This window comes from Sardina pilchardus, chromosome 20 (genome assembly GCF_963854185.1).
Source record: "Sardina pilchardus chromosome 20, fSarPil1.1, whole genome shotgun sequence".
Classification (NCBI taxonomy): domain Eukaryota; kingdom Metazoa; phylum Chordata; class Actinopteri; order Clupeiformes; family Clupeidae; genus Sardina; species Sardina pilchardus.
Genome location: NC_085013.1, coordinates 19,700,887 through 19,714,249, shown reverse-complemented (window position 1 = coordinate 19,714,249; position 13,363 = coordinate 19,700,887). Strand labels below are relative to the sequence as shown.

The window sequence follows — 13,363 nt, the reverse complement described above, 5'->3', positions numbered from 1 at the left end:
TGATGCCAATTGTAAGAAAAATCAGGAACAGCGTTTTGTTTACAATGATGCACATCAATGGGGAGAGAGCATGACTTCACCTAAAGATCCACCGGGTACTCTAACTAGACAAGGAAGTAGTTAGAGTTTAAGTGTCCTTCCAGGCTGACCAGAGATGGCATTGGTCATCCCATCTCACATGGACGACACTGAATCAGACTCTGGGCAATAGTGGGCAGATAGTTGCTAACACAGCCATGCAGAACTCTGAACCTCTGCAAAGTCATAATATCCCCTCTTATCTCTAAACACATAGTCATACACAGATATACACAGGGACAGTATAGGAACAGAATGAAATAACAACAGTCATCCCGTTTGTGGATTAAGACATAACAGTAACATCAGGACATAAACCCCTTGTGAATATAAAAATCATAAATTCTGAATCCAGTGCTCTGTACAGTAATTTCCTGCATATAAACCGCATTGTGTATAAGCCACAGGACGGTGTTTTATGCAAGTTAAAAGAAACAAAACCATATTAACATCATATAAACTGCCCCCTGTATTAACCTCATAGATGAAGAAATTTTGCAAAATCAATGTATAAGCCGCGGCTAATAGTCGCGAAATTACGGTAGTTGTCTGAGCTGATTGTTGACGTTGTTGTAACTGCAGACTGGGAGGCTCAGAAGAATGCCGAGGCGGCCAAGGAGACGCAGAGCCAGGCGGCCGCAGCTGAGGCCAGTGCCGTCACTAACGCCCAGAGCGAGGCCTACGCCCAACCTGTCACCATGATGCCTGTACAGGTGTGTGTGTGTGTGTGTGTGTGTGTGTTTTGTTAATGTAGCAACTTTGTGCAGTGCCTTTCTTCCTCCCCTTCAGACTTGGTCTTGGTATAAGAGGGCTTTCTTGTGTGTTAGCAATAATAGAGATGTTGTTAGGTTAATGGCTTTTTGAAACTCTCCTTCTCTTTCTCTGCCACACCATAGCAGGCACTTCCTGACTCAAATGTGACCCCCCCCCCCCCCCCCCCCTTCCCACAGTCTTAATCGCTTCTGGTATCCAAACACGTATAAACACTATCACACTCTGGGTGTGTTAAAGTATCCCCACTGTGTTTGTTTGCTACCAGCAGGAAACATATAGCAACCAATTCTCTGCCTGTGTCTGTCTGTCTGTCTGTCTGTCTGGTCTAGTGTGTTTATATTGGCGCTGAAACTCTTTTGGCCGTCTCAGCCCATCAGAGTTTATTATCCAGTGAGGGAAACGAGTAGCAGCTCTGTCTCTGTCTCGGACTGCTCTGTTTGTTTGTCTATGGAGCTCTTGATTATCCGGAGTAGATTACCTCGCCACCTCGGTCTGTTTACTCGTGTCCTACTTGGCGTTGTGAAAATGTACATAAAGGAGCGTAATCCCCTCCGGTGTGTCAGAGGCCACGCTGTTGATTAGAGACGACAGTAGAGAGAGAGGCTACATAAATAAGATGGAGGCTGAATAAATAATAATACTCTTCGCGTGTCTCTCTTCCAGATCCCCGTGGCACAGTCTGCGGTCCCTGCAGTCGGCCTGGTGCCGCCTTCGTTTCCGGTTACCATGGCGATGCCCCCACCTGGCTTCGGTCCTCCTCCGCCTTTCCTGAGGGCAGGATTCAACGCCTCTCAGCCTCCACCAGGTTGGCATCAAGAGAAGAAGAAAAAAAGATCTGTTTCTGTTTCTGCAATTGTGATGTCGCTCAAGTGAGGTCCCTAATGTTTTTGTTTGTTTATTTGTTTGTTTGTCTGTCCTGTCTTCACAGGATTCATGCCTCCAGGAGTTGCTCAGACCACTGTAGGAACTGGTCTCCAATCAGCTGCAGCATGTACGTCTGACATACCATAATATTTACCACAATATTTACACTTACATTTACATTTATTTGTTTAGCAGACTCGTTTATCCAAAGTGACTTACATGAATGTGGAATAATGCAGAGGAGGCCTTGTGTAACAACAACTAATACTAAATCAATAAGTCCTACCACTACTACTACTACTACTACTACTACTACTACTACTGCTACCAGAGAGTGCAGTTTAAGTTACGTAAACGTTACCTTAAATAAGTACTAGTATATTCTAAGTATATTCAAAGGAGAAAGCGGTAGAAAAAGACGGGGGTAGAGGAAGGCAAAGAGACATCTGTGACTCTCATTCCAAACTGATTCTTATGGTTGTGCAGTCACAGTATAACTCTAATGCATCCTCACGATCACAGTATTCCCCATGGAGATAAGGACTGCAATGCTAGCGTAGAGGCTAAGGAGCTGGGCTAGCATGCAGTAGCCTGAAAAGTGCCTCCCTTGTGCCCTTGAGCAAGGCACTTACCCCCAAGTTGCTCCAGGGTCAATGGCCCTTATAATATACTTGACATATGTAAGTCGTTTTGGATAAAAGTGTCTGCTAAATGAAGAAATGTAGATGAATGGATATATCTATAACATAAATGCACAGGCAGGCATGTTTCTTTGTTGCATTGTGTCAAAGCTTTCACGTGTGTGTGATGTATTCTCAAGAGATGTTCCTCGTTCTCTCTCTCTCTCTTGCAGCGCTAGTGCAGCCCTCCATGTCTGGCGCACATGAGAGTAAGGACTCTCCGTACGCAGCTATGCTCCCCCAGGCCGGCTTCTTACCTCAGGGCATCCCTGGAGTATACAACCCTTTGGGAGTCCAGCAGCAGCAGCAACAACAACAACAACAACAACAACAGCAACAACATCAACAACATCAACAGCAGCAGCAACAACAACAACAACAACAACAACAGCAGCAGCATCACGGAGGCATGGAGAAAGCACAGCAGCCTTCAGAGGGCATGGACGCCACTAGTGCAGAGCTCACGCTGCAAGGTCAGATAGAACTCATGCTGTTGGTTATGACCCTGTCCAGACGCTGCTTATACATTAGCAGAAATTAGCATGCTCCTGCATAATAGTCTAGAGGGGAATTGAGGCATCATAGGACTGTGTCAGTTGTACTGTACATAGAGTGAAAGCCATGTACTAATGAAAACGACAGATGGAATATCTGGGATAAACCTAAAGTAAACCATAAGGGGGAGTGGGTGTTCTGCAAGAATTGTCTGTTTTGAGTTCTACTTTTCTGTAACACGTGTCTGTCTGTCTGTCTGTCTGTCTGTCTGCTCCTGCAGGGATGCATAACGCGGTGCGCAGCGGCATGGGCCTGCTTGGCATGCACCCCTCGACGGCTCTTGGCCACCAGCTCACAGGCCAGAGGATGCCTGGCCTCCTGCCCTTGGATCTGCGGCCCAATCTCCTCCAGGGTGCCAACGCCCGCTTCCCGCTGCTCATGCAACAAGGCCTTTCGCACCAAGCTAGCCTGCTGGATGCCTCCCTCCAGGCACAGGCACAGGCACAGGCCCAGGCCCAAGCCCAGGCCCAAGCTCGTCTCCGGGCCCCCTTCCAGCAGATGGAGGCCTTCAGCAGGGCCGCTAACCCCGCGGCTGCTGGCGCGGACAAGCCTGAGGAGGAGGCGGCCCCGAGCAGGGCGGAGGGCAACGCGCAGCAGGACGGAGACCAGGACTACCGCTTCCCCCCGCCGGAGAAGAAGCAGAGCACCGGCCTGCTGAGGACCCCGCCGCCCGAGATGCGGGAGCAGCAGCAGGCCACCTCCAGACCCCCGCTCCTGGAGAGACCTCCGCGACCCTCGCTGCTAGGCGACGGGCGCAAAGAAGCCAGCCTGGCCGGAGGCTTCCGGGGCGAGAGCCGCTGGGGGCCGCCCAGAGGGGACTTTGACGAGCGAGACGTACGCGGGGGGGCGGCCGCAACCGGGACCCCGAAAGGTTTCCAGGAAGAACGGCCGATGGCCAACTTCCCTAACCGCTTCGAGATGCGTGGTGGAGGAGCAGCGGCAGCAGCAGCAGCCTCAGTGTCTTCTTCAGCAGCAGGAGGAGGAATAGGAGGAGGAGGAGGAGGAGGTGGAGGTGGTGGAGGAGGTGGTGGTTCAGGAGGAGGAGGAGGTGGTGGAGGAGGAGGAGGTGGTGCTAGTGGGGCAGGATCTGCAGCAGGAGGTCCTGCCTGGAATAGAGGAGGCGCAGCCTTCAACGCAGACATCCACAAAGACTTTGATGACAGGCGGCGACCGTGGGAAAGGCAGAGGGACCGCGACGAGCGCGAGCAAGACTTTGACTTCCGAAGGGAGATGAACGGCAACCGGCACAGCCGGGAGCGTGATCGAGACCGCGAACGGGAGAGGGACCGGGACCGCGAGAGAGACCGAGACCGGGACCGCGGCCGGGACCGCGGCGGAGATCGCAACCGTGACCGCGACCGAGAACGAGGGGACAGAGAGTGGGAGCGAGACCGGGATCGAGATCGAGATCGCGACCGCGAGGCTGAGCGAGAGAAGAGGGATGAGGAGAGGAAGCGAGAACGCGGTCGCGGCGGCGGTGGTGGTGGGTGGACCCCTCTTGCCCCTCTGGTCCAGCCCCAAGCCCCAAACCAGCCTCTACTACCCCTGCCACAGCCCCAGCTCCAGCTCGGGTCTGGTCTACGACCCCTCCTCCCTGACCCCAGGCCTCCTCTCCTCCCTGACCCTCGTCCTCCCATTCTGCCTGAGCCTCGGCCACCTTTGCTGCCTGTCCCGACCCTTCAAGTGCAGTCAGACCACAAGCCAGAGCTCAAAATGGAGCTCAAAGTGGAGCCTAAAGTGGAGCCTAAACCAGACCCCAAGCCAGAGGTTAACCTCGAGCCTAAACTGGAACCCATGTTGGAACCTAAACCAGAGCTTAGCCCAGAACCTAGCCCAGAACCTAGCCTTGAGCCTAGCGCAGAGCCTAGCGCAGAGCCTAGCCTAGAGCCTAGCCCAGAACCTAGCCCAGAGCCTAGCCCAGAACCTAGCCCTGAGCCCAAATCGGAGCCTGAACCAGAGCCCTTACCTGAATCCCCACCAGTAACCAGCAATACTGAGGAGGAGATGGCAGAACCACAGACCCCCGAGGCTTCCACTCCATGTATGAATGGCGAAGAGGCCGACATGGGGCCCACCGAAGATTTTGTCCCAGACCTCGCAACCCCCCCACCAGCTTGCAGCCTCACGCCCAGTCCCGCCCAGTCACCGTCACCATCACCTTCCCCGTCACCTTCCCCCTCCCCGATCCCGGACGAGCCCCCTGAACAAGGGAACGTCCCGGCTAAACTCAGCCCCCCCGTGGTGGACACTGACAGTGAACAAAGTGGGCCGAAGGAGGACGCTGAGGCAGAGCCAGTGCTAGAGAAAACAGACACTGAGGGGACATAATCATCACTCAGTAGGTAATGATCATTTTGTAAAGTTGTCATCTCTGTACTCTGTGTTTAAAGTGGCTCTACACAGAATTCGCCACACAAAGTTAACTCACGCTGTCTTGACACCCTAACAAATGATTTTATTCACTATGATGGAGAACGTCCTAGATGGCTCACGATAGAGGAATAAAAGGGTAGGTAATGTTTTTTTTTGTTGTTTTGTTCTTGTTTTATATTTTATTTGGTTTTAAATGCAATCCCACTACTTTTTATGCTAGGTTACTTTTGTTGAAAATTTGCTTGCCAAAATGTTTTAGCATAATGTAATTTGGGTGGGGCGAGAGCTTTGACCTTCCTATGGAAGAGAGTACGAAACCTGGCTTTTCCCAATCCATGGCTGAATACTTGAAAACAGGGGTTGCTGGCCTATTTCTCTCCTCTGTTTTAAAAAGAAGACACATACCGCTGCAAAGTTTGATGAATGCCTCTGTGGTGTCCTTGCTTCTTGTCTCTTAAGCAGAATATATGAATATATATCTACACACACACACACACACATACACACACATGCATACACACACACACACACACATTCACAGCAAATCAGTGAGAACAGTACCAGTCTAGTTGCATTGAAGAGGAACCTTAAGAAAAAAATGAAATATGATGTTACCCCATGTTAAATGTCTGTGATTTTATTCATCATATTGCAGTGATTTCAATAATTAAGCCGAAAAAAAAGTCGTATAAAGGAAAAATGGATGTTGGGTACATTTTTGTTTTTAGTTGAAAATAAACATGCTCTGTTTGTTAAAAAATGCTTTAGGACTGAATTTTCTCTGGAGGAATGCTTCTCTTGCACACAGATCATGAGCTCACAAAGTGATTGTCTTGGGGGGGATGAAAGTGTGAGAAAATCGAGGTGCTTTTAGATCGTGCTTGTCTTGTGTCTTCTATTTTACTCGAAGTCTCCTCGTCTGAAAGATGTGTTCTCAGGCAAGAGTTTCAGAAGCCTACAGGCCAAGTTTGCTTTTGCTGAAAAGAAGTTAGGTGATTTATTTTTTGGCAACTACTTAAAACAGCTGTGCGGGGTGGACGGACGCTAGGCCTACATGGTTTAAAAATAGTCTTTATGCGGTCTGATCTTAGCCAGTCATCTGAATGTGTCCAAGCCTCCCAAAATTCCCATAATTTCTATTTAGATGCTTTTGGCTTGCTGTAGTTCATGGCAGTAGAGCAGAGCTGGCAACCGTAGCAACCAGCTTGCACTCTAGAGTCTCTATAAGGTCACATCTGACCGGTTTCTCGACCGGTTTCTCTTTGGCGCTTCTGCCATATGTTTTTACCTTACATTTAAATTGGAATGTATTACCTTTAATCTCTTGCCAAGCTGTGCTGATGAAAAAGCTTCTGTTTTTTTTTTCCTCTGATTACTTCTGTGATGATTCTTATACCAACCAAAACTTGGGCTCACGTAAAAACACACTTCAAGCTCCAACACAAATGCCATGTCACAGCCTCATTATGCAAAAACATGTTATTCTATTGTTGTAAGTCGCTTTGGATAATGCGTCTGCCAAATGATTAAATGTACTGTACATTTAAAAAACAGTTCAGTTTTTATGCAGAAAAATGAGGATAAAGGTTGAAATTTCTAACGGAAAGAGCTTTATTGTTTTCTTATAATAGATGCAAATACTTATCACAACTCTGTTAAAGAACAGAATAACCAGGCACATAGCAAATTCCATCCAATTAATGCTGAATGTATTAATAGGATCATGTGAAAATTCAAAGATTATTTAGTAATGCACCACACATACTAACCACTGATATATGGCTTTCACATACAATAACAACTTCTTTCAGTAATGTACCAACATGAAATTAGCTGACAATAATAGCAGTCATTTGCGACTCCAAACCCAAAATTGAGAGAGAAAAGAAACCAATTATTGATTGTTTACGCACAAATCATGTTGATGTTGCACTATCAAAAATGCTATCACATCATTATCACATTTTCCCATACAAAATGTATGCATGTTTACGCCTAAATCATGTCGGATGTTGTACTATCAAAAAATGCTATCATCAAATAATTTGTTCATATACTAACAACAACAACAACAACAAAATGATGCTAATCATGGTCACATTTTCACATACAAAATTAAGCGCAAAATCGTATTTTCTTCAAACTCGCATCTGGTGCGAAGGAATGTTAAGTTCACATTATGCATCACAAAAATAATCACAAGATCCCGTCTCAAAGCTCCCCTTTTCACCTGTGACTCTTATAACAAATCTATTTCACGGGGCTTGAGGAGGCCAGTCACTCTGAAGTCGATCTGAGGAGACGGCTCATCTGACCATCTGGTGAGGGCTCGGCGCACAGCACAACAAAGGTGGGCCGCCAGCCAGCACGGGTGGGGGATTTTGGGAGCATATACAGTACAGGGACGCTGTACTGCTCTCCTGCCAGAGTACTGACGCTTCAGCAGTGCTTACTAAGCACTAGCCCTGTTTATAAAAAAAAAAAAAAAAAAAATGAAAGGAAGGAAGCGTCGAGTGCACCATTCTGCAGTTTGGCCCGCCTAGCATCTTGGCCTTGGACTCAGCATATGCCAACTGCAGCGCGAGAGAGAGAGAGAGAGAGGATCTGTTCTTGCTGTTCTTGCCTCGGGGCTGTAAATACCATTCAAAGCGAACAGGGATAGAGGAGACTTGTGTTCATCTTGCTTCTCATCTCTTCGTCCTCGACTGCATGATCCCCACAAATGTTGATTTTTAAGATCACATTGTCCTGTTTCGGACAACACACAAGTGGGTGGACAGCTTTTTTACAGCATGATAGACTCGTACTGTTTTTGGAGCACTACAAGCAGTGGCAGACTGATTTCTGAGGCTTGCTGCTTTTACTAGCTTTCTTCACGCAATGCATTCAATCATCTTCTGTAGCATCTGGCAGCAGTGTGCCTTCTAGACCTAGAGAGGATCCAGCTTTCTACACAGCACACATGCTCAGATTGCCCAACCACCACCACCACCACCCAATCCTCATTAAAAACCACTGCCAGCCTTACCGATACTGACACAGGGGAGCAACAAATTTATTTTGCCCGCCACTGAAGTTGGCTTTTGAACCAGTTCCATCTAACAAAGATAGGGACTCGTGAATCCGTCACATATCAAGTGGATGTGACCGATTAGGAAGAGTGCGGTACGCACGGGTGTCACAAGTCCACCCTGGTGCTAATTCTGTGTCTGCCGAAGAGTAGTAGGGCTGTTTTTGGACTGGCATTCCCACAGTGCTCATACCTACCCGGGCACAAGCCATAAAGCCAGGCAGTTCATACCACACACAAACAAACATGCGCTCTGGTCAGGCCCCAAGGGGGAACCACGGTCGTGCTGATCCTTTATTGTCGTGGCATGAACCCCCAGCGGAATGTTCACACAGATCCGGAGTTCATTACGTACCAGCTGTGGCCAGGTGGAGATGATTAGTCATCCAGGCAGCGAGTTCTACATTCTAAACTACGCCATGCTGGTTTTAGATTGCGCCTCGCCCTAATGAGCCTGTGCTGAAATTGTCATCCAATCATAATCAAGCCTCCTGTAGAGTCACTGGAGCACACATCCAACACTGTTGTTCTTCAATTTGTGAGTCATTTTAATAAAACTGTAAGAGGAATACACAATCAGCCTCCGAACAGTTGCACAGAGTTCTATCAAGTCTGACGCACCACACTAAAGAGAAGTGCTCCAAAGAGCCTGTAGAGGGCAGTGTGGCGCTGCTGGAGTCGGTACCCAGGGTGTTTGCCAAATGATGGGTGGAGGGTTATCCAGCCGTCGTTTTCTCAAAGAGCATCCACGTGCTGCGGTGCCCGAAAGGAGTGGAGCGGAGCTGACAGTGCCCATGCGTTTAACAGACGCTTAGCCTCTGCAGCGGCCTGGACATAAAACGCCTGACGTGATGCTCGCAAGGCATCCATAGAATATGTTGTAGCAGTTCTGTCATTGTGAACGTTTTTTTCCCCCTTTCGACAGTCAGTGACTAAGCCTTTCCGTGTGTATCTCACGCCCAAATATGACTTATAAGGTGCAGTTTAATGCAGACTCTGTGAGACTAGAGAGCACAACTCCTGCTCAACTCTAATTGTCTTTTATTCAGAAAAGTGATGGGGAAACAGTGCGGGAGATGGAGCCTATCTCCCCTCCAATACTTGCCTTCTCAGTTCCCCCTCCTATCACGGCTCAGTCGCTCTCTCTGTAATTAGTTTGCGGAGAGATTCCGTGAAATTCTACTGCCTCTGGAGGAAGGCCAACCAAGGAGCTCTTTTATCAGTATTAGCAGCCTTCCCAGGGGCCGCTGGATGCATGAGAGAGTTCTGCTCCCTCGGAATTGGGTCCGGGCACAGGGTCACAGCCATTCATAAAGTGCATTTCTAGCCTCCTTGAGCCAGACACGACTGGGAGATTCTTAGCAGAGTCCCTGTACAGAATTATTAGGCCTATTATTATTTTTATTTTTTTTCTGCAAGGAGCACTAAGTTGATTGCTTAGATGCAAATCTGTGAAAGTCTGTCCCCAGCTGTCTTCAGCTGACAATCTGTGGTGTTTTTCCACACAAGTCAGATGCTTCAATATATTGTCCTGATTGTGGTCCCATGATCCCTTATTACTACCTCTTGGAGTGTCAGTGCCGAGCTGGAAAAGCAGACCGTACTGTGACTGGGTACATGGCCCTACGTGTGACCTTATATGACGCGCTCTGGCTTCAGCTTTGTTGTCCCCTTAATCTGTCACAAGGGCAGACACTTCACTTTGGGTTTCACTGAATTCTGTCTGCCACAATTAGGTCTCTGTGGTGTGTGTGTCAGTGTGTGTGTGAGTGATTCAATCAGCTTAAGACCTGAGGGTGAGGATGGCTAATGAGTAAAATACACATGAACATGTTCCTCCTGTTCAAGCTCTCAGGCAGCACTGTGCCAGTACTCATTCTATAAGATGAGGGTCAAAGTTCGTCCATTCATTTGGCAAATGGCACAGAAGTTTGGTTTGAACGTTTAGTGGCACTTGTCCATTGCCCTGAAATGACCGAAGTCTATGTTAGGCCTAATTTGAATAATACACTAGTAGCATCTAACACAAGAACTGGAATTTCACAATATATCAACAACAAACATTATTCAAACGGACTGTCACGGTAAATCCCACAGGTATCGTATTACGATCAACATTTAATAAGACGTGTCATTTTTCATTCTTTGTAGAGTGATTTATTCGAGCCAAATACAGAGACTAAAATGCTCATTGTAATCTTCACTGTTAAAAGATGACTATACCTGTCAAGGGCAAGGACAGAGAGGAGGATTTCATATCTGAACGGATATAGGTCTCTCAAATTCTGCTTCCACAAATAAAATCTCAATTCCACACAGTGTACTTTCTTTTCAACTGTGCTCATATTGATTTTAAAGTTGCCAGCGCATTTTAGTTAACTTTAATAACTAAATAAGTCGGGATCATAATCCACGTTCTTGGTATGGCGTCCACATTTGGTTCTTGTCATTGGTAGCTCAAACGACACCGATACAATGAAACATATACATTACATAAGTGAACATTTGATAACAGGCGTCTGCCAAATACCATAACCATAACAGTGGCTATTGCTGGATCTAGAATCATCTGATACTGTACATAAAGCTTAGCGCTCTACAGTCCTATAAGTTAAATTCTTTAGGACTAGGCTTTCCTGGGTAGTGGGCTTGACAGTATTGGTAGCCAGAAGACTTACTGGGTTGATGTGTTTTCAGAGCATCACACCATTCAGATTACAGGACGGTACACTGCTTGGCCTGTGGATGTATCAATCAAAACACTAGAGAGTGAAAAGAGGCTAGGATTCTCAGCACTAGTGCAAAAAGAAGCTAATGGCTGTTTGTTTCCAATTAAACCTTTTTTTAAGGCGTATCTTTTTTTATCTTCATTTCTTTTACTGAAGTCAATATTCAGTCGTGCGTCATGACGAGCGTGTTTCCCAAGACTGCCTCACGTGTAGGTGGAGCAGAAGCTATTTTTCTCATAGCTTCACACGATGAGTAACACACTGCCTCGGGGCACGACACCTGGTTTAGCGGCCTGATGACAAAAATGATTTCACTTTTTCCACGTAGGGATCGGAGTCTGCCCCACTCGTGGTCGCCGTGTCTCCACTGCGTTTGTTTTAAACAGATGTACACGACTCCACGTTAGCCTCCAGGGCTGCCTTGTTGTCTGTTTGTTTTCTCAGTCGCAACCTCTCCTTGTTTAAAGACGTGACCCATCAGACGTGCACCAAACACACTTTCCCAACACACACACACACACACACACACACACACAGTTTCAGTCTCCGTCTCGAGGCTTGGAAACAGCAAGTCTACATGAGGTGAATTTCAATGACCTGTGCGGTTTGTTAACTCTGCACTTCATCATTTTTTTAAGAGATTGTCAGACTCTAGTGCTGCCTTTGAATCTTTGCCATATAATAATAACAAGCTAAATCAGTTGGCAGTATCAACAGTTGCCTAAATCTGTGAATAGCAGGACAAACCCAGAATGTCAAATCTCCTCGTACCATAGACATGGTTTGAAAAACTGCATGTGTTATGAATCAGAAATTAGCCAAAAAAGGGAGGGGGGGTTGTCGCAGTATAACATAGTTGAAACTCGATCTTTCTTGAAAGATTGTAGTCTTTTCAGTAAAGCTTGAATGAGGGGCATTAGTTAAAAGACTACAATCTTTCAAGAATCTCTCCCAAATCTTATCAGTGTAAGGTAGGCTTGAGTTATAGGCCTGCTGAGCTGTGGCTGGGCCCTTGAGTTGTGGATGGGTGCATCTCGCCCGTGATTTACAGCTCTTCTGCTCCGTTTCAATCTCCCCTCCGCTGCCAACGCCACCACCACCCCCCGCGGCGCTCTCAATCTGCTCACAGCGCTTCATCTATATCGCCCACTTAGTGTCATTAATTATTCATGATCATGTTTATTAATGACCACAGGCATCTGTATATCCCCCTCCACCACCATCACCACCTCCACCCCAAGTCTCATCTCTTCCTCCTCCACCTCCTCCTCCTCCTCCCCCCTCCTCAGTCTTCCCCATGCTGGCATCAAAGTGTGGAAGTGATTGGGATGATGGTGTAACGGCGGCACTGGTTTACAGACGCGCTCATGCGTTAAATGGGAAAATGAGCCCTTTTCCGGCCTGATCCCCTCAGAAGGTCTGCAGGGAGACAGAGACAGAGAGAGAGAGTCTCAAAGGGACCCAGGCATTAGCAGCTTCCCATAGCTACAGGGACATCTGTCCTGGCTCAGCTCGCCCTCACAGCCACAGGGGGATTGGGTGGGGATGGGGTTGGGATATGACGTCCCGACACTGAGCTGGATTTACTGGGGTGGGGACGGGTTTGTGTCAAACAGTCAGCTGGTGTCCTGACTTTGAAAGAGCAAATTGTAAAGATGCAACAGGGGCCGATCGGAGGAGTAACGTTTGTTTTGTGCTATTCCACAAATATCCCTGCTAATTAGTGGTGGGAAGGAGACAACGTGTATAGCTCGCGCGCTATTCCCTGGTGCTGGAAATTGCTGTCTCCGTGCCCCTTAAATGTGCCGGGAGAAGAGTAACGTGGCGTTCCGTGGCGTTCCGTGGCGTTCTGGACATGTGAAAATGAGATGAGAAATGACTCTCGTCAGGAGAATGCTGAGACAGCACAGCCCTCGTTATATGCTCTCTCTCTCTCTCTCTCTTTCAGTCTCTCCCTTACACACACACACACACACACACACACACACACACACACACACACACACACACACACACACACACACACACACCTATTCTGTCCTGGTGCTGGGTAGAGGGATATGCAGACAGATGCTCAGAATCTGGTACAGTGAGGGCGAACACATCCCGGGCCGTGCACAAACCCCTCTACGGTTATCGATCGTGATCGGATATGGCTGGGCAGGCTGGTGGGCGGAGGAGGGGGAGGGGAGGGGAGGGGGATGGACGGACGGACGACAATCTCATGCATGAGCAAGCAG

The 13,363-nt window shown here is 47.8% G+C and overlaps 2 protein-coding genes across 2 annotated transcripts in view; both read left to right on the top strand.

The window, feature by feature from the left end:
* The window catches only part of scaf8 (SR-related CTD-associated factor 8), a 36,666-nt gene extending 31,387 nt beyond the window's left edge, over positions 1-5,279 (top strand). Inside the window, exons 16-21 of the mRNA XM_062523568.1 lie at positions 661-791; positions 1,516-1,657; positions 1,781-1,843; positions 2,570-2,869; positions 3,172-3,930; positions 4,012-5,279. Of these exons, the coding sequence (XP_062379552.1) occupies positions 661-791; positions 1,516-1,657; positions 1,781-1,843; positions 2,570-2,869; positions 3,172-3,930; positions 4,012-5,279 (2,663 nt within the window). The remainder of the gene's footprint in view (positions 1-660; positions 792-1,515; positions 1,658-1,780; positions 1,844-2,569; positions 2,870-3,171; positions 3,931-4,011) is intronic.
* Positions 5,161-13,363, top strand: part of tiam2a (TIAM Rac1 associated GEF 2a) — an 84,337-nt gene continuing 76,134 nt past the window's right edge. Inside the window, exon 1 of the mRNA XM_062523775.1 lies at positions 5,161-5,293. The gene's annotated coding sequence lies outside the window, so the exon portion shown is untranslated. The remainder of the gene's footprint in view (positions 5,294-13,363) is intronic.